The sequence below is a fragment of the Magnolia sinica genome, chromosome 6, assembly GCF_029962835.1.
Source record: "Magnolia sinica isolate HGM2019 chromosome 6, MsV1, whole genome shotgun sequence".
Lineage (NCBI taxonomy): Eukaryota > Viridiplantae > Streptophyta > Magnoliopsida > Magnoliales > Magnoliaceae > Magnolia > Magnolia sinica.
In genome coordinates, this window is record NC_080578.1 from 5,248,290 (window position 1) to 5,275,332 (window position 27,043).

At 41.6% G+C, this 27,043-nt stretch overlaps 4 protein-coding genes across 4 annotated transcripts; all 4 read left to right on the forward strand.

Annotated features, from left to right (window-relative positions):
* Positions 1 to 2,966: 2,966 nt before the first annotated feature.
* On the forward strand, positions 2,967 to 3,602 carry LOC131248031 (mannose-specific lectin-like). Its single transcript, XM_058248071.1, has one exon. The coding sequence runs from the start codon at positions 3,065 to 3,067 to the stop codon at positions 3,479 to 3,481; it is 417 nt and encodes a 138-aa protein (XP_058104054.1). The 5' UTR covers positions 2,967 to 3,064; the 3' UTR covers positions 3,482 to 3,602.
* A 9,902-nt stretch (positions 3,603 to 13,504) lies between these two features.
* Positions 13,505 to 14,174, forward strand: LOC131248032 (mannose-specific lectin-like). Its single transcript, XM_058248072.1, has one exon. It carries the CDS (start codon positions 13,593 to 13,595, stop codon positions 14,007 to 14,009), a length of 417 nt encoding a protein of 138 aa, XP_058104055.1. The 5' UTR covers positions 13,505 to 13,592; the 3' UTR covers positions 14,010 to 14,174.
* A 4,114-nt stretch (positions 14,175 to 18,288) lies between these two features.
* On the forward strand, positions 18,289 to 19,440 carry LOC131248030 (mannose-specific lectin-like). Its single transcript, XM_058248070.1, has one exon. It carries the CDS (start codon positions 18,859 to 18,861, stop codon positions 19,276 to 19,278), a length of 420 nt encoding a protein of 139 aa, XP_058104053.1. The 5' UTR covers positions 18,289 to 18,858; the 3' UTR covers positions 19,279 to 19,440.
* Positions 19,441 to 21,741: 2,301 nt separating this feature from the next.
* Positions 21,742 to 22,537, forward strand: LOC131249836 (mannose-specific lectin-like). Its single transcript, XM_058250585.1, has one exon. The coding sequence runs from the start codon at positions 21,961 to 21,963 to the stop codon at positions 22,375 to 22,377; it is 417 nt and encodes a 138-aa protein (XP_058106568.1). The 5' UTR covers positions 21,742 to 21,960; the 3' UTR covers positions 22,378 to 22,537.
* The last annotated feature ends 4,506 nt before the right edge of the window (positions 22,538 to 27,043 follow it).

A 27,043-nucleotide genomic window follows, 5' to 3' on the forward strand; every position in this document is an offset into this window, starting at 1 on the left:
AAAACGGATGGACGGCACAGATATAATACAAATACATTAATGCGGGCCCCACAGTCAAGGAGCCACTCACCCGGGATCCAGTGAAGCTGGCCCATCAGCCACGCTAGCACATGTGGTGGCGTGGGCATTGGCTGCCTTGTATATCCTGGCGGTCTTAGTGCAATTCCCGTATTCCCATGTGAGTGTTCCGATCTTTCTAATTTCTACCCCTTCAATATGAGGCCCATTACCGCAACCGTATCTATGAGTGAAAGATAACTCCAATTCTAAATGTATTCTAAAACATGTAACAAAAAATGAGACAAATCCAAAGTCAAAGTGAATAGCAGTAGTAAGTGAGCGAGCACAGTATGGCCACATAATCTTTTCCCACTTTTCCCTATCACGTGGCCCATTTAAGTATTGGATATGTCTCATTTTTATTCTCATGTCTTAAAATAGTAAGTAAAAGCGGATGAGTATTGAGTGGGGTGGAGTTATCACAAACATCGCGGTGGGCCCACCTCGCTTCCCAGCGGAGGAACTTCCCACGGAAAGTTAAAAAATCCGCCTCCCCGCATGATACACAGAGGGAAAAATCAGGCCGATCATCTTATCCTGTGCGGCAAACATGTAGATGTGGCCGGCCTTTGCTGGCTGGTCATGCCGCCATCCAAACGGTCAATTTCTTTGCTACTTGTGCAGCCCATATGATCACAGTGGTACATGGTCGATAGCAGGCTTGGATCTTATCGACGATAGGCTTGAATCTTGTACATGACATGCAGCTTTGGCATATATTTATAAAGTAAGATCAAACTATTTTGGGAACGATTACAATCACTCACGTTTAATTAGAATCAATCAATCTAAAGGTTTATTAGCTGTACAAAATCTCAAATCTAAGTGGGTCGATCGACTTTTCATTCTGGCCATTCATTGGATGATCGGTCCATACCATCTACTACTTCAACACTGTAATACTAACCAACCAATTTTGGTGGCCCTTCAAAATGGTGGATCTTTGCCCAAAATTTACGAGTAAATGGTGGACAGGTCGGAAGGAACTGGAGGAGAAGTTTTGTGTTATATATGGTAATCGTATCCCAAGTTGATCCGAAACTTTCTATTTGTGAAGAAGGAGAGGAAAGACGGGTTGTTTAATATCACTCTTCTATTAGTTGATACGTCGGGTTCAACTGCTTCGAGGGTTACCAATAAGCTACCTGACTATTAACAACGTTCATAAAAAGGAGTGGAGAGAGTGAAGCTACGGTTTTCATCATTTGAGATGGATCCAAGGTTCAGCCTTTCACCGCGAGCCCATGTTTCCCATTCCCATTCCCATTCCCATTTCGGGGGGAATAGATCTACTAATTCTTTTATTCCATTTAGTTAAAGGATCTTGAACTAAGAAACAGACCCTGGAAGTTAAAAGAGGGTATAGTAAGCAATGATTTTCAAATTCAATTCTTTTATTCCATAGTTATTCAAAAACAATTTCATTTTTTAATAAAGATACGTGAAACCGTTCTTATTATTACTACTTTACGCACGAATTGCTCACATGGGGTCAAAATCAATATGTCCTAAGGAGAAATATTTAAATATCAATCCACTCGATCTTATCAGTAACATAGCAAATCCTGCGCTCGGTACAAAGCCGTGCCGACAATGGGAAGCGGATTGGCTGGTGTACCTCACACCGGCTATATAGCTGCTGTCCTGACGCTGGCAAGTTCTGTGAATCTGATAACGAGGTATGTGTTATATCCAAACAGTTCATCCATTTGGTGAGATCGTCTTAAGGCTTGGAAATAAAAATAAGACAGATCTAACTATCAAGTGGACCACACTACAAAAGCAGTGGGAGATTGAACGTCTACATTTTTGGGGTCATAGAAGTTTCGGATCAATATGAAATTTTATTTCCTCTTCATCCAGGTCTTTTTGATCTTATGAACATATTGGATGGAAAATAAACGTTATGGTGGGCCCTACGAATTTTTTAACGGTGAAAATCATAATCTCCTCTCCTATTTGTGGTGTGGCCCACTTGATCTTTGGATATGATTCGTTTTTTGAATAATGCTCTAAAATGATATCTAAAAATATATTAACGGTGTAGATATAATAAATACATAACTGTGGAGCCCATGTAACTTTGATCTCCTTTGAACCGTTGGTCCAACTCGCAGCTCGAGGAGCGTCGGTGCTCGTCTTCGCACGACAAATACCTACAGCAGCTATATAGCTGGTGTGAGGTAGCCAATCCGCTTCCCCGACAATGTAGACGGCTGGGATTGTCTATGAATGTGGTCCACCATCTTAGTGTTGTCTGTCGACTGGCGACGAACTAATCCGATTCATCCACCAAGAAGAGAATACCACATCTTCCGATCTCTTTATGCTGACTTTGAGCCGTCCAACAGTAGGATCCATTGAGTGGTTATTTCTTGAACGGATGATGATGTCCATCCGATCAACTGCCTTCAATTTGACAATTAGAGCGCGATCTACTGGACGGATTGTTTGTCATGCACCCATTACAGTGGGTCCACACACCATGTTGTGGGTTAAACGATAACCTACAAAGCCTTGTAGTGGATCCCGAAGATACATGCAGCTAGGATTAATATCATTCGTGTAACTTTTCCACAGTGACTCACCGATGGTGGCCCAACCAATATCCGTTCTGTATTATCTCAGCATACATCCATATGGCTCGAAGATCGTGGGGGCCCAAAACAACGTTCCTCATCGACGCTCCCCTTTTTTGTGTAGCCACTATCTGACGAAGATCTTTGACTAGTCAAAATAATCATGTATGGCCTTTTCCATACCCACCAATTATTGAAAGATAGAAGACTTTAGGCAGTTGAAAAGGCAGCGCAAAATAAAATAAAATAAAATAAAAAGAAAGAAAAAGAACAGAACCAAATGCAATTTAGAAAATTTCCACACCCAAATACACCTATAAAAGGACCCTGCACTCCATCTTCGTTTCTCATTCCATTCCCATTCCTTCATTTAGTTCTTCTTCATTGAAATTTCGTGCTTGTTGACCTCACCCAAAGAAAGGGCCATGGCACATGCATTTCAGGCTACACAGACTCTTGCCATTGTCCTTCTCTTTCTTATCGGCAATGCAGTCGCCGAGGAATTGCTCTTCAGTGGTGAGAGCCTTAACCCAGGAGAGTTCCTCGAGAATGGACCCTACCGGTTTATAATGCAGACGGACTGCAACCTGGTGTTGTATGCGAATCGCACGAGGGCGCTTTGGTCTTCTAGGACGAATGGAAGGGGCACGACGTGCCGTGCCACACTGCAAAACAATGGCAACCTCGTTGTGTTGTTGGGGACAGATGTTGTGTGGACAAGCAACACGGCCCGTGGGTCGAACAATTACCGCCTAATCGTTCAAGGGGATGGGAATGTGGTGATCTATGGCGCAGCTATGTGGGCCACAAACACTGTACAGAGCAACAGACGGTTGTTTTGAGGATTTAGAAGTGATTCTTGTGTGATTGATGCAACACACAAGGGGCATGTTGTTGCACCAGATTTATGTGTTTAATAACTTTAATTAAAGATCATCTCATTCTAATATGAGATTATGGTTTTTTTTTCTTTTTCTTTCTTTTTTTTTCCAATGGCCAATGGTCACAAGAAATAAAATCAGTCTCAGTTCTCTCTCTCTCTCTCTCTCTCTCTCTCTCTCTCTCTCTCTCTCTCTCTCTATCTATCTATCTATCTTTTCTCTTGAAGTCTGATCTCGATCTATTTGACAGATGAATAATATCAACAGCCAGAATAGAGACTAATCAACAGTAAGCATGCAACAAGAAAATGGCTATTTATCTGGGGTTAGCCTAGACAATATTTCCTTTTTAGATGATAATCGATCTAAAGTGGTCCACTAGTTCGGACGCTTTGCCGTTAAGAATCATTAAGGGACTGTGTTGATAGTGGATCATGTAGGGCCTACAGTTAAGAATCATTAAGGGATTGTGAACCACTTAATCAATTCTAGAACTATCTTACTAAGTTGTGTTAAATAATTGTCGCATTAGATATAGGGAAATTGAAGGTGAATGAATGGGTTACTTAGAAGCGAAAAAGCATATTTAAAAATGAACTGACATCATGAAATGCAGCACCCACTATTTAGAACCATAATGTCGATTTTTTATTTTTATTTTCTCGGCAATAGCTCAGAATAATAGCAAGAAAATAAAAATATTTTTAAATATTTTTATGCATTATTAAATAAAGTTGTGTGTGTAGATATATATATTCCTTATTACTATTACTTTTTTACTTTTATATATATATATATATATATATATATATATATATATATATATATATATATATATAATATCATGATATTATCCAAATAAAAATGCAATATTTTAAAATTTGCTGAGATTCTGAAAATATAGCAATAATATCCATTTGGTGTGATTGTGACATCGTCGTCATCTAGATGATATTTGTCACGCTGGTGGGAACCATCTTATGGATTAGAGCGGATTCGGTGAGGCACCGGAAGTCGGTGAGTTCCTGATGTATCCAGATTTCAAGCCCATGTGACAGACCCAAAATCTCAGGTGGACCACATCACAAGAAATAATGCTGATTGAACGTCCACCATTAAAAACTTCTTTGGGACCATTGCAATGTTTATTTGCTATACAACCTATTAATAAGGTCACAAAGACCTGGATGAATGTACCACACAAATATCAACTTGATCTAAAACTTCACTTTTGTGGGTCCCAAGAAGTTTTTATCGGTTAATTACCACTGTTTCCTGTGGTGTGGTCCACCTAAGATTTAGATCTGCAGCATTTTCAGGTTCAGACACTAAAATGATATGGAAAACGGATGGACGGCACGGATAGAATACAAATATATTAATGTGGCCCCACAGTCAGGGAGCCACTCACCCCGGATCCACTGAAGCTAGCCCATCAGCCACGCTAGCACATGTGGTGGCGTGTGCATTGGTTGCCTTGTATATCCTGGTGGTCTTAGCAAATCCCGTATTCCCATGTGAGAGTTCCGATCATTTTTTCAAGCCCACGGTTCAGAACGGCCCTGTCCATTTACGACGCCTTCGTTAGATAGAAACCTAAAAGTCAATTGATCTGATAATGGTCAAGGGTTGCGATGTTTCTTAATCTTCCCTCTGTGACTTTTGGGCTTTGGTTCATACAGGATGGCCGTCATGTTGATGGACGGTCCAGATCTTATCTTGCTGAGTGTGTGGAGAATATGTCAACGCGTAGCTATGAAACCGTGGAGCAAGCTGCTCCCTGTTGTAGCATGCCACATGGCATTTATGAGTAGGTATATGTCAATTTTTCCAGGCCAGCCATGGCACGTGCCAATGCCGTACACATGTTTGATATGTGTGCCATTCATCGGGTGGGGACCCATTCTCACATGTTGGGTGCATAAAGGGAAATTGACCGTACGGACCTCGATGTATGGTCAAATTCCGGAAACAAATTAAACCATTCAAATATTTCGACGGTGGCCTTCTAACAAGCTTCCAAAAATTACTTGGACCAAAATGCCCTTTGTACCCGGTTGAATAGTTATATGGTTTTTAATGAATAAGAAATTACATCGTATTTAATGAATTGCACGGAACCCATTTTTAGGTGTGGGCAAGGCCCAACTCGTGGGGCCCACGCCGATGTATGTGTGTAATCCATGCCGCCCATCTTTCTTGCCATGTCATTATAGGGCTAGGGCCTAAATATTAGCCTCCGTGCTTGTGAGGACCACATAATAGAAAATAACATTGACTGTTGAAACATTATAGGCTCACTGTGATGTTTGTGAGAAGTGGACACTGCTCAAGTCAAGACTTTTTGAGCCCACGTCTAGCTGGCCGACAAGGAGCATGGATTGGATCACCCCATTGTGAGCCTTAGGCTATGGTACCAAAGGTTAGGTAGTAAAGAAAGTGAACATACGTGGAAACCATGATCCATGACAACCACGACCCATATAACATGAAAACTACGACCCATGCAAACCACGATCCATATGGGCCTACATTGATGTACGTGTATAATTAATGCAGCCTATCCATTTTGTCGTATTATGTTAGGGCTAGGGCCCAAATATCAGCCTGATCTGGTATTCGTGTGGGCTACAAAATAGAAAATAATTATGACTGTTGAAACTTTCCAGGCTCACTGTGATGTTTGTTAGAAGTGGACATTGCCCAAGTCAGGGCTTTTTGGGCCCACGGCAAGTTGGGTGATAAAGTGGATGGATTAGATCATCCCATTATGGGCCATAAGCTATGGTAGCAATGGTTTAGTAGAAGAGGAAGTGAACACGGGCAAACCACGATCCATGCAACATGACAACCACGATTCACACAACATGACAACTACGACCCATGCAAACCACGACCTAAATGGGCCCACATTGATGTATGTGTAAAATACATGTCGCCTATTTTTTTTGTCGTGTCATTTTTACGCTAGGGTCCAAATATCGGCCTGATCCATTGCTCCTGTGGGCCACAAAATAGAAAATAATGGTGACTATTGAAACTTTCCAAACTCACCGTGATGGTTGTTAGAAGTAGGTACTGCCCAAGTCAGGACTTTTTGTGCCCACGGCGAGCTGGTCGACAAGGTGGATGGATCAGATCACCCCATTGTGGGCCTTAAGCTATGGTACCATTGGTTTGGTAGAAGAGGAAGTGAACACGTTGCAAACCATGAAAACCATGACCTATATAACATGACAACTACGACCCATGCAAACAACGACTCATATGGGTCTACATTGATGTATGTGTATAATCTATGTCGCCCTTCCTTTTTGCCTGTCATTTTAGGGGTAGGGCACAAATATCAACCTGATCCAGCTCTCGTGTGGGCCATAAAATAGAAAATATAAGTGACTTTTGAAACTTTCCAGGCTCATTGTGATGTTTGTTAGAAGTGGACACATTCAAGTCAGGACTTTTTAGGCCCACGGCAAGCTGGCCGATAAGGTGGATGGATCAGATTACACCATTGTGGGTCATAAGCTATGGTAACAATGGTTTGGTAGAAGCGGAAGTGAACACGTTGCAAACCACGGTCCATGCAACATGACAACCACGACCCATATAACATGACAATTATGACCCATGCAAACAAAGACTCATATGGGCACACATTGATGTATGTGTATAATCTATGCCGCCCATCCTTTTTGTCGTGTTATTTTAGGGGTAGGGCCCAAATATCAGCTTGATCGAGCGCTCGTGTGGGCCACAAAATAGAAAATATTGGTGACTGTTGAAATTTTTCAGGCTCACTGTGATGTTTGTTAGAAGTGGACACAGTCAGGACTTTTTGGGCACATGGCAAGCTGGCCGATAAGGTGGATGGATTAGATTGCCTCATTATGGGTCATAAGCTATGGTTCCAATAGTTTAGTAGAAGAAGAAGTGAACACATTGCAAACCACAATCCATGCAACATGACAACCACGACCCATATAACATGACATCTACGACCCATATGGGCCCACATTGATATATGTGTATAATCCATGCCGCCCGTCATTTTTGTCATGTTATTTTAGGGGTAGGGCTCAAATATCAGCTTGATCCTACGCTCATGTGGGTCACAAAATAGAAAATAATGGTGACTGTTGAAACTCTCCACGCTCATTGTGGTGTTTGTTAGAAGTGGACACTACCTAAGTCAAGACTTTTTGGACCCACGGCAAGCTGGCCGACAAGGTAGATAGATCAAATTACCCCATTGTGGGCCCATTTGGGTTGTGGTTTGCATGGGTCGTACTTGTCTTGTTGCATGGATTGTGGTAGTCATGTTGCATGGATCATGGTTTGCAATATGTTTACTTTCTCTTCTACTAATCCATTAGTACCATAGCTTATATCCCACAATGGGGTGATATGATCCATCCACCTTGACGACTAGCTTGCCATGGGCTCAAAAAGTTCTGACTTGGACAGTGTCCACTTCTAAGAAACATCACAGTGAGCTTGGAAAGTTTCAGCAGTCACCAATATTTTCTATTTTGTGGCCCCCACGAGCGCTGGATCAGGCTGATATTTAGGCCCTACACCTAAAATGACATGGTAAAAAGGATGGGCGGCATAGATTATACACATACATCAATGTGGGCCCATATGAGTCGTTGTTCGCATGGGTCGTAGTTGTCATATTATACGGGTTGTGGTTGTCATGTTACATGGATCGTGGTTTGCAATGTGTTCACTTCATCTTCTATCAAACCATTGGTACCATAGCTTATGACCCACAACGGTGTAATCTGATCCATCTACCTTGTCGACCAGCTTGCCGTGGGCCCAAAAAGTCGTAACTTGGCAGTGTCCACTTCTAACAAATATCACAGAGAGCCTGGAAAGTTTCAACAGTCACCCATATTTTCTATTTTGTGGCCCACATGAGCACTGGATTAGGCTGATATTTGGACCCTACCCCTAAAATGACACGGCAAAAAGGATAAGCGACATAGATTATACACATACGTCAATGTGGGCCCATATGAGTCATTGTTTACATGGGTCGTAGTTGTCATGTTATATGGGTCGTGGTTGTCATATTACATGGATCGTGGTTTGCAACGTGTTCACTTCCTCTTCTACCAAACCATTGGTACTATATCTTATGGCCCACAATGGTGTAATTTGATCCATCCACTTTGTTGGCCAACTTGTCATGGGCCCAAAAAGTCCTGACTTGGCAGTGTTCACTTCTAACAACTATCATAGAGAGCTTGAAATTTCAACAATCACCCATATTTTCTATTTTGTGGCCCACATGAGTGTTGGATCAGGTTGATATTTGTGCCCTACCCCTAAAATGACACGGTAAAAAGGATGGGCGACATAGATTATACACATATGGGTCGTTGTTTGCATAGGTCGTAGTTATCATGTTATATGGGTTATGGTTTTCATGTTGCATGGGTCGTGGTTTGCAACGTATTCACTTCCTCTTCTATCAAACCACTGGTATCATAGCTTAAGGCCCACAATGGGGTGATCCGATCCATCCACCTTGTCGGCCAGCTCATCGTGGGCACAAAAAGTCTTGACTTGAGCAGTGCCCACTTCTAACAAGCATCACGGTGAGCGTAGAAAGTTTCAACAGTCACCATTATTTTTTATTTTGTGGCCCACACAAGCACTAGATCAGGTTGATATTTGGGCCCTACCCTTAAAATGACATGGCAAAAAGGATGAGCGACATGAATTATACACATTCATCAATGTGGGCATATATGGGTCGTTGTATGTATGGGTCGTAGTTGTCATGTTATATGGGTCGTGGTTGTCTTGTTGCATGGATCGTGGTCTGCAACATGTTCACTTCCTCTTCTACCGAACCACTGGTACCATAGCTTAAGGCACACAATGGGGTGATATGATCCATCTACCTTGTCTGCCAGCTTGCGGTGGGCCTAAAAAGTCCTGACTTGGGCAATGTCCACTTCTAACAAACGTCATAGTGAGCCTGGAAAGTTTTAACAATCACCATTATTTTCTATTTTGTGGCCCACACAGCACCAGATTAGGCTCATATTTGGGCCCTAGCCCTAAAACGACACGACAAAAGGGATGGGTGGCATGGATTATACATATGCATCAATGTGGGCTCATATGGATCATGGTTTGCATGGGTTGTAGTTGTCATATATGGGTCGTGGTTGTCATATTCCATGGATCGTGGTTTTCCACATGTTCACTTCCTTTACTACCTAACCATTGGTACCATAGCCTAAGGCCCACAATGGGGTGATCTGATCTATCCACCTTGTTGGCCAACTAGACGTGGGCCAAAGAGTCCTGACTTGAGCAATGTCCACTTCTAACAATCATCAAAATGAGCTTACAATGTTTCAATAATCACTATTATTTTCTATTATGTGGGCCACACGAGCACTGGATTAGGCTGATATTTGGGCCCTAGCCCTAAAATGACATGGCAAGAAGGATGGGCGGCATGGATTATACACATATATCAGTGTGAGCCCCACGAGTTGGGCCTTGCCCATGCCCAAAAAAGGGTTCCGTACATGTCATTAAATACAACATTTGAAAAACCGTATAACTTTTGAACCGAGGACAAAGGGCTTTTTGGTCCAAGTAATTTTCGGAAGTTTGTCAGAAGGCCACCCTCGGAATATTTGAATGGTTGAATCTCTTTAGGGAATTTGACCATATGATGCTCTTGATAAACATTTGGTGGGCCGTACTTCTTCTTGCACAGCCTTTTACACATGGCAATGACCCATGCAAGGCTCGTCAAGCGGCACGGGGTGTGTGAGTGTGATGGACGCAGATTTCTTAGGAACGACTTTCATAAGAGGTTACTACGCTAGGAAGTTAGGTGGGGCTTAGCATGATGTTTGTGATAAATACACCTCTTTTATCCATTTTTCCTAGTATTTTAAAACATGTGACCAAAAATGGAACAAATCCAAAACTCAAAATGAATAACAGTAGGAATTGAGTGACCACCATTGAAATATTCATATGGCCACAAAACTTTAAGTATCATGCTAAGATTTTGGCAATTCATTCCAGTAGAAATGATCTCATAAACGGGTTAGATGACATATAAACATGAAGTTCGTTATAAGAAGGTTTCAACGGTGGGTATTTCTTTTCCCACTTTTCCCGATTGCGTGGCCCAATTAAGTATTGGATAAGCCTCATTTTTATTCTCTTGTCTTAAAATGATAAGTAAAAGCGGATAAGTGGTGTGAAGTTATCACAAACATCGCGGTGGGCTCACCTAGCTTCCCAGTGGAGGAACTTCCTGCGGAAAGTTAAAAAATCCGTCTCCCCGCGTGATGCACCAAATGGAAAAATCAGGCTGATTATCTTATCCTGTGCGGCACACATGTACGTAGATGTGGCCGGCCTTTGCTAGCCGGTCGTGCCGCCATCCAAACAGTCAATTTCTTTACTACATGTGTAGCCCATATGATCACAGTGGTACATGGTTGACAACTAGGGGTGTACACGAACTGAGCTAGCTTGGTTAGCTCACTCGAATCGACTCGAAAAAGCTCGATTCGACTCAGTTCAAAGCTGAGTTCGAGCCGAGTCGAGCTGATTTTTTAAGCTCGAAAATGAGTTCGAGTTGAGTTCGAGCAGGCCCCAGCTCGACTAAACTCCAATCGAATCCAGCTCAAATCGAACTCGGATCGAACCAGTTCGGTGACTTGATTACTTTGCCATTGATGTTGCTCACCAAGTGTTTAATAAAATGACTCAACGTAGGGTGGTTGGTGGCAAGGAAGGTATGTACATGAAACAAATACCTTTTTTTTTCGATTTTTCTTAGTTTTTTATGTTGCTTAGAAGGTGTTTGATAAAATACCTATAAAACCATTGCTTCTGTTTCACATACAGAGGGATTTTGAAGGTGCAGTACTCCAAGTGTTTGTGGAAATGCCTCAATGGTGAACTCAGCTCGATCTTGGCTCGAACTCGGCCCGAGCTGGCCCGAGTTGCTGACCGAACCGACCCGAGCTGGCCAGTCAGGCTCAAGGACCGAATGGAGCCGAGTTCAAGCTAAGGTCAGCCAGTGGTCGAGCTGAGCCGAGCAGAGGCCAGCTTGACTCGGTTTGACTAGATGTACACCCCTATCGACAACAGGCTTGGATCTTATCAACGATAGGCTTGAATCTTGCACATGACATGCAGCTTTGGTGTATATTTATAAAGTAAGATCAAACTATTTTGGGAACAATTACAATCACTCATGTTTAATTAGAATCAATCAATCTAAAGGTTTATTAGCTGTACAAAATCTCAAATCTAAAAGGGTCGACTTTTCATTTTGGCCATTCATTGGATGATCAGTCCAGACCATCTACTACTTTGACACTATAATACTAACCAACCAATTTTGGTGGCCCATCAAAATGATGGATCTTCGCCCAAAATTTATGAGTAAATGGTAGATAGGTCAGAAGGAACTGGAGGAGAAGTTTTGTGTTATATATGGTGATCCTTCTGGTATCCAAAGTTGATCCGGAACTTTCTATTTGTGAAAAAGGAGGGGGACGGGTTGTTTAATATCATTTTAGTAGTTGATATGTAGGTTCAATTGCTTCGAGGGTTACTAGTAAGTCACCCGACCATTAACAAAGTTCATAAAAAGGAGTGGAGAGAGTGAAGCTACGTTTTTCATCATTTGAGATGGATCTAAGGTTCAACCTTTCACCGCAAGCTCATGTTTCCCATTTCCATTTCCATTTCCATTTTGGGCAAAACAGATCTACTAATTCTTTTATTCCATTTAGTTAAAGGATCTTGAACTAAGAAATAGACCCAAGAAGCCAAAAGAGGGTATAGTAAGAGAGGATTTTCAAATCCAATTCTTTTATTCCATAGTTATTCAAAAACAATTTCATTTTTGAATGAAGTTACCCGAAACCGTTCTTATTATTATTACTTTACTCATGAGTTGCTCACATGGGGTCAAATCAATAGGTTCTAAGGAAAATTATTTAAATATCAATCCCCTCTATCTTATCGGTAACATAGCAAATCCCATCAATTGAATCAATTTCTCAAGAAATATGAGACATCAAGGAGTACCTACGCCAAGTCCAAAGCAGTGCCGACAATGTAGGCGGCTGGGATTGTCTATATATGAATGTGGTCCACCATCTTTGTGTTGCCTGTCGATTGGCGACGAACCAATCGGATTCATCCACCAAGAAGAGAATATCACATCTTCTGATCTCTTTATGCTGACTTTGAGCCGTCCAACAGTAGGGTCCATTGAGTGGTTATTTATTGAACGGATGATGATGTCCATCCGATCAACTGCCTTCAATTTGACAATTAGAGCCCGATCTACTGGACGGATTGTTTGTCATGCACCCATTACAGTGGGTCCACACCCAATGTTGTGGGTTAAACCATAACCTACAGAGCCTTGTAGTGGATCCCGAAGATACATGCAGCTAGGATTAATATCATTCGTGTAACTTTTCGACAGTGACTCACCGATGGTGGCCCAACCAATATCCGGTCTGTATTATCTCAGCATACATCCATATGGCTCGAAGATAGTGGGGCCCAAAACAACGTTCCTCATCGACGCTCCCCATTTTTGTGTAGCCACCATCTGACGAAGATCTTTGACTAGCCAAAATAATCATGCATGGCCTTTTCCATGGACGCGGATTGCGTTCTACCCCCGCCCGGACGGTAATCCGTCCAGGCAGGGCTCCGTGGGGACCACCATGATGTAAGTGTTTTACCCGAGCCTTTAATCGCTTTTCTCATATCATTTTAAGGCATGTAAGTAAAATTGAAACAGTTCCAGTGGACCACACCGGAGGAAGCTGCAGTGATAATGACACGCACCGTTGAAACCTTTCTAAAATAAAATAAAATAAAAAGAAAGAAAAAGAACAAAACCAAATGCAATTTAGGAAATTTCCCCACCCAAGCACACGTATAAAAGGACCCTGCACTCCATCTTCGTTTCTCGTTCCATTCCCATTCTTTCATTTAGTTCTTATTCTTTGAAATTTTGTGCTTTTTTACCTCACCCAAAAAAAGGGCCATGGCACATGCATTTCAGGCTACACAGACTCTTGCCATTCTCCTTCTCTTTCTTATCGGCAATGCAGTCGCCGAGGAATTGCTGTTCAGTGGTGAGAGACTTAACCCAGGAGAGTTCCTCGAGAATGGACCCTACCGGTTTATAATGCAGACGGACTGCAACCTCGTGTTGTATGTGAATCGCACGAGGGCACTTTGGTCTTCTGGGACGAATGGAAGGGGCACGACGTGCCGTGCCTCACTGCAGAACAATGGCAACCTCGTAGTGTTGTCAGGGACAGATGTCATGTGGTCTAGCAACACAGCTGTTGGAGCAAATAGTTACCGTCTCATCGTTCAAGGGGATGGGAATGTAGTGATCTATGGCGGAGCTATGTGGGCCACCAACACTGTACAGAGCAACAGACGGTTGTTCTGAGGATTTGGAAGTGATTCTTGCGTGATGGATGCAACACACAAGGGGGCATGTTGTTGCACCACGTTTATCTGCTTAATTACTTTGATTAGAGAATATCTTCTAAAGGGAGATTATGTGTTTTTTCTTTTGTCATGAGAAATAAAATCAATATAAGTTTGTTTGTTATCTCTCTCTCACTGCTGTTTCTTCTGGTGTGGTCCACCTGAGATTTGGATCTGTTTCAGTTTTGGGTCACCTCAAATGAGCTGCGAAAGCGGATGGACGGCTTGGATATACAACACATACACCAAGGTTGGCTCCGACCTGACTGAATCCGCTCGATCCCGTGCCATCGTTTGCATTTGACTGGTGGCTAGATCATGCGATCCGGATATGTATTTTTTGACCATTTTCCATCCAAGGTGCTCTGTGGGGGCCACCATGATGTATGGGTTTTATCCAACCCGTCCATCAATTTTTCTGGGTTATTGTAGAATGTGAACCCAAAAATGAGTAAGATCCAAGGCTCAAGTGGACCACACCACAAGAAGCAACAGTGATAATGGCGCCCAGATAGACCTGCATGAAAGGAAAGCCTAAATATCAATTTAATCAAAATTTTTGCGGCTCCCAAGAAGATTTTAACGGTGAGCGTTCAATTCCCAATGTGTTGTCCACTTAAGCTCGAATCTGACGCAATTTTGTGCTCATGACATAAAATGATTTGAAAAAACGGAGGAACAGTGGATAAAACACATGCATGACAGTGGTCTCACAGAGCCCCTGTCTGTACCGACTCTGTCCAGGCGGGGCCGGGACCGAATCCCTTCCGGCTCAGAGACTGCACCGACGCTTCATTACTGATCAGGGAAAAAAAAAATCAATACTCCGGTAGCACAATGCTACATACACACGCACCGAGAAATTGTATACATTACGGATGTTCAACTTAGATCAGACCGTTCAAATTGTCTCCTGCTTCAGATCGGAAATTAACACATTATTAGATTTATATGGTGTGGTAACTAGCTGATAATCATGATTTAATGGTCAGTTAAATGAATGATATCAACAAATAGAATAGAAACTAATCAACAATAAGCATGCGACAAGAAAATGGCCATTAATGTTAGATTATTAGGTCAGCATGGTCAATATTTCCTTTTGTAATGATAATCTATCTAAAATAGTCCCGGCTCGCTTTGCCTTTAATTCATGCATGCGGCTTGTGTAGATAAGTAGGTCATGTGGGGCCTACTGTTAGGAATTAATAATAGACTGTGGTCCACTTCATAAGTTCTAGAACTACCTTTATTAAGAGGAGTTTACCAGTTGTCATGTTAGAAATAGAAAAAGTGACAGTGAATGGTCCAGTGAAAAGGCCCATTGAAAAATGAACTGGCAACATGAAATTTAACACTGGCTAATGTAGCCCTCCTACTAAATGAACCTGATTTCTGATTTGTTATTAGATATAGGATATTTACCTCTTAAGAACCATAATGACAATGTCCTTCATAATTTCTAAGAAGAAATATTCAAAATTTGAGGTTTTTTATGAATATTATCAATAAAATATTACAGAAAAATAAATAAATATATATAGAGAGAAGACAGAGTCGTAGTCTCTTACGCACCGGTCCGCATAAGCCTTATTTACTGTCTTAAGATGTAGCCGGCTGAACTGAATTTCACAGTCATATTTAGTAAAATCCACTCCAATCATTAGGTGAGTCTTCCCATTTTAACTGTAGGAGCTAAGAATCAGCCCAGTCCATTATTCAAGTGGGCCATATTCAAATGAAACAAATAATTCTTAAAGCGTGGATGCTGTGGAAATTATAGGTATGCGTTTTTAAAGTACCTATAGCTCAAAAGTTCTGCCATGCATGCCTTGTAGAAACAGCCAGCTTGTTTAGGCCATGATTGTGGGCTTACCTCGATATACTGTTGCATATCCTTGGATTTTGCTAGCTCATTTTATGGTATGAGCCAAAAACCAAGCTGATCCAAATCTTACGTGGACTACACCACAATAATCTAATGCCCACCATTAAAACTTTCTAAGGCCCATTGTAATGTTTATTTGCCATCAAACCAGTTAGTAACGTCACAAAGAGACCTGGATAAACGGGAAATACAAATATAAGCTTGATCCAAAACTTTTGTGGCCCACAAGAAGTTTTTAATGGTCAATAACCGTTGTTTCTTGTAGTGCGGTGTACTTGAGATTTGCATTTGCTCCATTTTTTAGCACATGCCCTATAATGAGCTCTAAAAATGGATAGATGACATTAATATACAACAAAAACTACAGTGGGCTACAGTCTGGCCTTGTTACCTCTACCTGACCGAATTTCTTTTGTTGGACCGGTATTGCATGGGAGCCCAACACCAGTCGCCTACGTGGTGTGATGATAACTCTGTTGGCCCACTTTGATGTATATGCTTAATCTACATTGTCCATCTGTTTTGGAATCTCAATTTAGGGCATGAGCTCAAAATGAATGCCTATCTAAAGCTCAAGTGGACCACACCATAGGAAACATTGAGGATCGAAGACTCACCCAAATATCTAAGGCAGATCCAACACTCAAGTGGGCCACACTACTCAAAACAATAATATTAAACACCTACTGTTGAAATAGTTGTGAGGCCATAGTGACTTTTTGAAATATCCACCCATCCAACAGTTTTTTCATATGATTTTATGGGGTAGGAATGGCATTATAATTGGTTTGGATGGCTTATAAACAGCACAGTGGACCTCGGAAAAATTTCAACAATTGTCTTTAAATATCAGCCTCTTCCTTCAATGTGGCCCACTTAAGCGTTGGATCTCCATCATTTTTCGGTCCACTGATCACTTACATGAGATAGAAAACTGGATGGATGGGATGGATTTTGTGACATGGATAACAATGACCCCCTAGTTATATGAGGGGGTCAAGCAAAGGTTTCAATGGCAGGCATTGCCCTCCCTTGGGTCCTTACTCTTGCTACGGTGGTAGACTCTCAGGAGTTTGCTACGGTGGTAGACTCTCAGGAGTTTCAACACCTAGTCACAAGGGTTGAGTACTCATAGGTGGTGAAATCCCACTACGGCGTGAGTATGTGGGGTTGTGTGTGCGTGTGTTAAAAAAAAAATTAAAAAGCATTGCCCTCTCTTATACGTTCCATACCTCGTTACTTACTTAAGTTTTGGATCTGTCTCAATTTTGGACCTACCCCCTGTCATGATCCGGCAAGATGGACGGATGAGGTATATTTCTCAAAAGTCAAAAACATTTCTGTCCGATCATATGTACCTATATTGGGTCACCATATCGGCCCGGGAGCAAATTAGGCCGGGTAAGGAAGTGTTGGGCAGTATGCCCACCTTAATGTGTGTATTGTATATGCATGTTGTTAATCCATTTTGCCAGCTCATCTAAGGGCACTGACTAAAAATGAAGCAGATCCAAACCTAAGGTAGACCACACCATATGAAGCACTGGTCAATGACAATTAAAACTTGTTATGGCCCACAAAAGTCTTGGATCAAGATGATATTTATCTTTTCCTTTCATGGGTCTGTTTGACATTTCCAAGAGGTTGGATGGCAAATAAATGTTACAGTGGGCCCCAGGAAGTTAATGGCAGGCATTCAATCACCACTATTTGTTGTGGTGTGGTCCACCTGACATTTAGATCTTCATTTTTGGTTCATATAAATGCCCTAAAATGAGCTAGCAAAATGGATGCATGGTGTGGATATACAACTGAGGTGAGCCCAAAATCTATAAAAACCAGGTGTTTCAACAACGCACCATAAGAGATCTTTTCAGCTAGGTGTTTTAAAAACCCACATATTCTCTGCAACCATGCTTCTAGGATCACTTGTTCCCTTTCAATGGCCCAGCTAAATTACAGACTGGGCTGTTTTTGAGCCCTATAGTTAAAATAATGTAACTCATCTCATGATTAAGGTGAATTTCACTTAGATATCACAGAGAGGCCTATTTCAAGGGACTGCATCTTACAATTATAAATAAAGTTTTTGTGGACTTGTGTATCGGAGACCATGACTCTTTCTCTCCACGGCCTTTTCTGCTCTCAGAAACGGATTGCGTTCTGCCTCTCCCTGAATGGACTCAGTCCAGGCAGGGCGTCCATGGGCCGTGATGTATGAGTTTTATCAGGCTGTCCATGGCCATTTTCACACATCATTTTATTTTATGAGGGAAAAAAAAGCAGATCCAAGGCTCAAGCCTCCTATACTGTTCGACTTGAAAGCTCACCGTTAAAAATTTCTTAGGAGCCACGGAAGTTTTGATGTAAGTTGATATTTGTGTTTTCCCTTCATCCAGGTCCATGTGGCCTTATGAACAGGTTGGATGGAATATAAACGTCACGGTGGGATTTAAGAAGGTTTCAACGGTGGGCATTATTATCACCGCTGCTTCCTGTAGTGTGGTCCTTCTAAGTCTTAGATCTGCCTTATTTTCTGGTTCGTAGTGTAAAATGATCTGGAAAAATGGGTGGACGGCTTGGATAAAACCCATACATAACGGTGGGTACCACAAAGCCCCTGCCTGGACTGAGTCCTTTAGGGCGGAGCAAGAAGCAATCCGCTTCCCCAATAATAATAATAATACAGAAAGAATTCAAACCGTTGAAAGAGCAACACGAAATAAAATAAAAATTGAAGGAAAAAGGAAAAAAATAATAATAATAACCAAGCCAAATGCAATTTTGAAAATTTCCACGTCCAAACATACCTATATAAGGACTCTGAACTCCATCTTCCTTTCTCATTCCATTCCCATTCCTTCATTTGGGTTTTATCCTTAGAAATTTTGTGCTTGTTTACCTCACGAACCAAAGGGCTATGGCACATACATTTCAGGCCATGCAGACTCTTGCAGTAATCCTTCTCTTTCTCTTTGGCAATGCGGTGGTCGCAGAGGACATACTCATCAATGATGAGAGCCTCAACACAGGAGAGTTCCTTGAAAACGGGCCCTACCGGTTTATAATGCAGGCCGACTGCAACCTGGTGTTGTATGTGAACACCACGCGGGCACTTTGGTCTTCTAGGACGAATGGAAGGGGCACATCTTGCCGCGCCACACTGCAGAACAATGGCAACCTCGTCGTGTTGTCTGGGTCGGATGTCGTGTGGACGAGCAACACAGCCGTTGGAGCAAATAATTACCGCCTCATTGTTCAAGGGGATGGGAATGTGGTGATCTATGGCGCAGCTATGTGGGCCACCAACACTGTACAGAGCAACAGACGGTTGCTTTGAGGATTTGCAAGTGAGCCTTCTGTGATGGATGAGGCATGTTGTTGCGCCAGATTTATGTGTTTAATAAGTTTAATTAAAGATCATCTCATTCTTGTGAGAGATTATGGTGTTTTTTCAATGGCCAATGGTCACAAGAAATAAAATCAATCTAAGTTTGCTCTCCCTCTCTATCTCTCACTGCTGTTTCCTTTGGTATGTTCTGCCTAACATTTGGATCTGCTTCAGTTTTGGGGCCTCCCAGTAAAATGACCTGAAAAACGGATAGAAGGGGTGGATATACAACACATACACACAAGCGGGCCCTTCGGTCAGGCCCTCCTGACCTAACTGAATCCGCTCCCGTGCCATCGCTTGCACTTTGTCTAGCTAGTAGCTAGGATCATGCGATGGATATGTATTTTTGACCATTTGCCATCCAGGGAGTTCTGTGGGGGGACCACCGTGATGTATGTGTTTTATCTAAGCCATTCATCCATTTTTCAGATTATTGTAGAGTATGAGCTCGAAAATGAGGCAGATCTAAGGCTCAGGTGGAACACACCACAGGAATGTAGGAAGCAACAGAGACAACGACCCAAAAAAGGAAAAAAGAAAAAAAAGAAAGAGACAATGACACCCACCGTTGAAACCTTCTTAATGCCCACCGTGATGTTTTTTTTTCATCCAACCTATTCATAAGGACACATGGGCATGGATGAAGGTAAAACACAAATATCAGCTTGATCAAAACTTCTGTTGCCCCCAAAAGGTGTTGACTGTAAGCATTCAATTCCCACTGTGTGGTTCACTTAAGCCTTGGATCTGTCTTATTTTTTGTCTCATAATATAAAATGATCTGAAAAAATAAAATAAAATTGAACAGTGTGGATAAAAGCCACACATCACTGTGGGCCCCACAGAGCCCCTGCCTGGACCGAGTCTGTTCATGCGGGGCCAGGACGCAATCCGCTTCTGGCTCTCAGACTGCACCGATACGAGGCTTGGTAAGGAATTTTCTTTTTAAAAATAATAATAATAAAAAGAAATAAAAAAGTCATTACTCCAGAAGCGGAATGCTACGTACCCAAGCTGCGAAATCCTATGCATGAAATATATTCAACTTAAATCTGATAATCCAAATTACCCCCTGTTTCAGATAGGAAAACACATTAATTATTAGATAGGTTATTAACACCCAGATCCATAGCTCAACTGGTAGAATGAGCGGAGATACCTCGTTTCAACACTTGAGGTCTTGGTATCGATCCCTAGTTGGGGTGGCTAACATGGAGTGTGTGTACTAACAAGCTAACTCCAAAAAAAAAAAAGAAAAAAGAAAAAAAAAAAAGAAGAAAAAGAAAGAAGAAGAAGAAAGAAAGATAGGTTATGATTGTCATGCACGGTATGTCGAGATTGACAAGGTACTAGGTAATGGTAGGTAATGGTTAAGACTGTCATCCATAATAGGTTGGGATTGATAAGGAGTTAGGTAAGGGTCGAGATTATTATTCTCAATAAATTGGAATTGACAATAAGTTAGTTATTGTGTTTTTATCTATCGGTAAAGCCATTCAGCCCAACCAATAAGAACGGACACCCCCAAAGAATGGGACATTTCAAAACTAAGGTGGGCCACGACACATGAGTTTAGAGGCTCTGGGCATTATTTTTCCTGCTGTGGTCAATCTGAATTTGGATTGGCCTATTTTGAGTGCCAATGAAAATACGATAGAGGCACATGATGGGCGAATTGTTTATCATGCACACATCACGGTGGGCCCACACACCGCCTTGTGGGTTAACCTTATCCTACAAAGCTTTGTAAATTGTAGTGGATCCAAAAAGGTCAACGGATAATGCAGCAAGCTGCGAATGATAACATCCTTATAACTTTTCCACAGTGCCTCACCGATGATGGGCCCAACCAATATATGGTCCGTATCAACTCCACGTTGATCCATGTGGCCCGATGATTTGGATCCAAAACACTGCACATCCGACGCAGGGGCTCTGAGGGACCACCATGATGTGTGGCTTGCATCCATGCTGTCCATCCATTTTGACAAATCATTTTAGGTTATTGGCCCAAAAATGATTCAGATGCAAGGCTCAAGTTGCCCACATAGTTGGAATTGAACGCTTACCATTAAAAAATTCCAAGGATCCGCACTAGTTATGATCAAGCTGATATTTATGTTTTACCTTCGTTGAGGTTTATGTGGCCTTATAAACATGTTGGATGGAATATAAACATCACATTGGCATTAAGAAGGTTTCAACTGTGGACGTCATTTTCACCACTGCTCCCACGTGGTGTGGTCCACTTGAACGTTGGAACTGCCTCATTTTTTATTTAAATCCTAAATTGATGTGGATATTGAATGGACAGCTTGGATAAAACCCATAGATCACGGTGAGCCCCACGGAGCCCTTGCGTGGACAGAGTCCGGCAACGCGCAGCAGGGAGCAATCAGTCTTCCTCGATAATCATAATGTAGAGGACTTCATACCGTTGAAAAGGCAACACAAAATAAAATAAAAATTGAAAAAATAATTATAAACAAAACCAAATGCAAATTTGAAAATTTCCACGTCCAAAGACACCTATATAAGGACCCTGCTCTCCATCTTCCTTTCTCATTCCTTCATTTTGCTCCTCTCCTCTGAACTTTTGTGCTTGTTTACTTCACCCAGAAAAGGGCCATGGCACATACATTTCAGGCCGCACAGACTCTTGCCATTGTCATTCTCTTTCTCTTCAGCAATGCCGTCGTAGAGGACATACTCTTCCATGATGAGAGCCTCAACACAGGAGAGTTTCTTGAAAACGGGCCCTACCGGTTTATAATGCAGGCTGACTGCAACCTGGTGTTGTATGTGAATGGCACGAGGGCGCTTTGGTCTTCTAGGACGAATGGAAGGGGCACATCTTGCCGTGCTACACTGCAGAACAATGGCAACCTGGTCGTGTTGTCGGGGACGGATGTCGTGTGGACGAGCAACACGGCCGTTGGAGCAAATAATTATCGTCTCATTGTTCAAGGGGATGGGAATGTGGTGATCTACGGCGGAGCTATGTGGGCCACCAACACTGTACAGAGTAACAGACGGTTGCTTTGAGGACTTGCAAGTGAGCCCTTGTGTGATGGATGTAACACACAAGGGGGTATGTTGTTGCACCGCGTTTTTCTGCTTAATAACTTTGAATTAGAGATTATCTTCTAAAGAGAGATCATGTGTTTTTTCATTTGTCATAAGAAATAAAATCAATGTAAGTTTGTTTGTTATCTCTCTCTCACAGCTGTTTCTTCTTGTGTGGTTCACCTGAGATTTGGATATATTTCAATTTTGGTGCCACCTTCTAAAATGAGCTGGAAAAACAGATGGACGGCTTAGATATACAACACATACATGAAGGTGGACCCTGCTCCTGTGCCATCATTTGTACTTGTCTGGTAGCTAGGATCATGCGATGGATATGTATTTTTGACCATTTGCTATCCAAGAAGCTATTTAGGGCTGCCGTGATGCATGGGTTTTATCCAAGCCGTCCATTCATTTTTTTTCATATTATATTCTAGCACATTCATTTTTTTCATATTATGTTTTAACATGAGTTAAAAAATGAGACAGATCTAAATGTAAGTGAACTACACCACAGGAAACAGCATTAATGGCGCCAATAGTGATTATTATTTTCCTTCCAACCTATTCATAAGGTACATGGTTCTTGATGAATTGAAAACACAAATATCACTTTGAAATTCCTGCGGCTTGAAGAAGGTTTTAATTGTGAGCATTCAATTCCCACAGTAGCGTTCACTTAAGCTTTGAATCTGCCACATTTTTAGACTCATGACATAAAATGATTTGAAAAAATAAATAAGCGTACAGGAAACAAAACCCATACTTTACGGTGGCCCCACATAGTCCACGCCCGTACAGAGTCCATCCAGGCGGGCAGGTCCCGCAATCCGCTTCGAACTCTGAGACCGCGCCAATCCAAGGCTCGATAAGGGAAAAATGGTCGAATATTTTTTAATTATATTTCAATCTCTTCTTAAAACAATCTGGTGACGTGGATTGCCTACTGATGCTGTCAGTAGCCAATATCTACCTGACAGTGCTTCGTGTACCCCACCATCATGTGCATATTTTATCCACACCGTCCCTTCATTTTTCAGATTATTTTGGGCTCCCAAAAATGAGGCAGGCCAGGTCTCACATTGACCACACCATAGGAATTAGTAGTGACTGAATGACCACCGTTAAAAACTTCATGGAACCCACAAAAGTTTTGGATGAAGCAGAAATTTGTGTTTTCCCTTTATCCAGGCCTGTGTGACCTATGGAAAATAAATATTACAGTGGGCTATAGGAAGTATTTTACGTTAGCCATCCAATCACTGCTATTTTCTTGTGGGGTGGTCCACTGGAGATTTGGTTATGCATAGTTTTTGAGCTCATGCCCTAAAATAATCTGGAAAAATAGATGGGCTGTATGGATAAAACACATACTCATGGTGGGCCCACAGAGGATGGTCCAGTGGCTGCTTGGGTATTGGCAGCGTCAGTAGGCAATCTGTGTCCATCCCTTGGGGCTATATATTAAAGTTTGTGCCAGGGTGGTATTGGTTATATGGAAAGGACATCCTCTCATGACAGGAAGGAGAAAAAAAAAACGAAAAATATAAAACTTCTCCACTCTAATTTTTTTTACCAAGCATAAAGGCCCTCTTATTGCATGTTTGGATGTTGGGTTCATCAGTGGCCAGTGCACATCATAGATAACCAGGCCGGATGTCATATACTAGAAGTAGCACATCTAGAAGCCTATTATACCAAAGGGCACCAACTTCTCCAAAAAAGAAAATGAATCTGCATCTCGTTTTGAATGAAATATTTCAATTTTACTTCCTTTTTACAAACATCCTCAGCAATTGTAAGGTTCCTTTTTTTTTTACCCTTTTACCTTAGATGTATCAGAACATGATGGGACCCTTCCTGCTGACATAACAAGGAATGCTCCAGAGTTCAAGCCTTGAGATGCCCTTGGCACTGTACATGTGGAACCTTAAGGCGCATGGGAATTCAAGATGCTCACCAGGTGAAGCTCCTGTGAAAATTCTCTATTCCTAAAATTAATCAGGTTGAAAATGTCATTGGACTCCAAACCGTAGGAAAAAAAAATAAAAAATTGGATGATTAAAGGGTGGATACGATTCAGAAACCTAAAAGTCAATTGATCTAATAATGGTTAAGTATTACGATATTTCTTAATCTTTTATTTGTCATTTTTGGGCTTTGGTTCATCCAAAGGTGGTGTGGTCATGTTGATGGACCGTCTGATCTTATCTTGCTGAGTGTATGGAGAATCTGTCCACGCATAGCTATGAGGCGGCGGAGCAAGTTGCTCCGTGTTGTAGCATGTCACGTGGCATTTATGAGTTGGTATGGGTCAATTTTGACAGGCCAATGGCACGTGCCAATGCCGTACACATGTTTCACATATGGTTCATTATCAGATGGGACCACCTCGTGTTTGACAATGTCAAGCTGTTGAGAAATATTTGCTGGGTTGCACTTCTTCTACCGTCGTCATTCACACACGTGCTGATGTGCTCACGTGTGCAGGATCCAAGCTCATGAAGTGGCACCGGGTGTGTGATGCGCCGTATGAAAATAGATCAGCCCAATCATCTTATCTTGTGGGGCACACGTGTGCCTAGATTTGGGTCTTTTCTGGCCATCAATATTGTAGGGCCATCCAAACCGTCCAATTCTTTGCCAGATGTGCAGCCCATGTGATGGTCACCTCAGCTCAGGTCGATTTTTTACAAAAGGAATCTGCCGTGTTACATGCTCGATGATGAACTTGACACGTATTTACTTGGACTGGATAAATGTCTACCAGCTACGTGAGAAAACTCAAAGAGAATGAAAGGGAAAGCGGAGAAGAGGAGGTAGGTCGACAGTAAGTCCTGGAGCTTTCTTTTCTTCCCTTATATATATATATATATATATATAGCTTTGGCGTATCTTTATACAGTAAAATCAAATTATTTTGACACTAAATCCAATTAGAATCAATCAAACTAGGGTTTATTAGTTGCACAAAATTTAAAATCTAAGAGAGATCAAGTATTTATTTTGGCCATTCATTGGATGAATGTTCCAGGCCATCTATTGCTTCAATAGTCTCCTTTTAAGTTGGAATAGTGATATAAGATCTCTTCTCATATGCTATGAAATGATCAGAGATATTCAATAAATTTCTCATCTCCCATACTTAATTTTGAGATATCTTGTTAAAGTTGATAGATTTGATAATAATTTTATTTTTTTGAAAAAAAATCATGCAGATAAGTTCAAATTTCACAAGCTGTTTGAAGAAAGAAGAAATCTTTAGGCACGTACCAGTCCACGAAATTGAACTATGACATGACAAGATGATGTGTTGATTCCAAATCAGGATAATTGAGGTCACTTTCATCTGGGCTGGAGTCTAAACGATGACGTATACTAGTTCAACTTCTCCACTAATGAAATGTTTAGCTGAGTGAGAGTAGGCAAGAAAATTATTCTGATTGAATTTCAGTGTGTAATCTGGATACAAGAGTTTTCTCGGGCAAAATGACTACTTTTGTGGTTTTCTATACTTTCAAGAAATCAGCCATAGGGGAATGAAATAAGATGACAAATTAAAACTTGTATCATTGTCAATACTCAAGATTTATTAAGAACTCAAAGATAACAAGGCAAAGAGCACCCTTAATGCGGCTAAAAAAGCTAATTCCGCCGCCTCGATAGCTTTAACACGGCCAAGGCCGCACATGCCAGTTACACTAGCTAATGCGAGTTTGTGGATCCAGAGTCAAGCCCCAACGGCACAGTATATTCCTTTAGCCCATAAGTTTAGAATTTGGTGTGTTTTCTCCACAGATCATAGTGGGCGAAAATCAGTGTCATGGATAGCCTGAACAACGCTGCTGGAAAACAAGGATCTGATTTGGGTTAGCGAGTGTACTTGCATGTGTGAAGATTGGAAGGGTCATCGAGTGCAGCAACGAGTACTTGAGGTTGGCCGGATCTGGTCACCACTTGTGGCAGCGAGTCAGGACAGGCTGAATCTGATTGTTGCTCGCAACGGGTGACTTAAATTAAGCAGGCCGAATCTCATTTCTGCTCAGCGATTCGAGTAGCCGGTTAAGTATGCTTACTAAAAGACAGGGTAGAACAACAATGGGTTTGGGTGACCATGATGGTGATTATGATGGTGGTGGTTTTAGGGTTTAGAGATGAGGATGAGAGGATGGAACAAGCATGGTTTGATGGGGAAACCACTGGAGAAGAAGCACTGCTGGATTTGGAACAGGAGGTTGATGGATGCTGGGGTCCCTCCTCATGTGGAGGTGGGACCCACATGTATGGGCTAAGTAAGCAATTTTTTAGCACATGCATATGTGGGTATTTTAGTCTTTTGGCCAAGCAAAGTAAGAGGGAAAAAAAGTCTTTTGCTTTAGAGTGAATTCTAGTAATATTTTGAGATTATTTTTATTTATTTTTTTGGAAAAAAAAAAAAAAAGAAAACAAAGAAAAAGAGAAAAAGATTTTGAAGAAGAAAAATATCAAGAGACTTCTATCACCAAATTTCCACATCTGAGTTTATGAGGCTCCATGCACAATGTCAGTTTCTTCGGTTGTCTTTTTCAAGTGCTGTTTTAAAGGTTTTTTTATAATCCCCCATTAGTGAGAAATTTATTTATTTTCATTGTTCGTTAAAATT

Excerpts from the sequence above, each read along its gene's own strand:
- LOC131249836 (XM_058250585.1), top strand. The coding sequence starts at position 21,961 with ATGGCACATACATTTCAGGCCGCACAGACTCTTGCCATTGTCATTCTC.
- LOC131248032 (XM_058248072.1), top strand. The coding sequence starts at position 13,593 with ATGGCACATGCATTTCAGGCTACACAGACTCTTGCCATTCTCCTTCTC.
- LOC131248030 (XM_058248070.1), top strand. The coding sequence starts at position 18,859 with ATGGCACATACATTTCAGGCCATGCAGACTCTTGCAGTAATCCTTCTC.
- LOC131248031 (XM_058248071.1), top strand. The coding sequence starts at position 3,065 with ATGGCACATGCATTTCAGGCTACACAGACTCTTGCCATTGTCCTTCTC.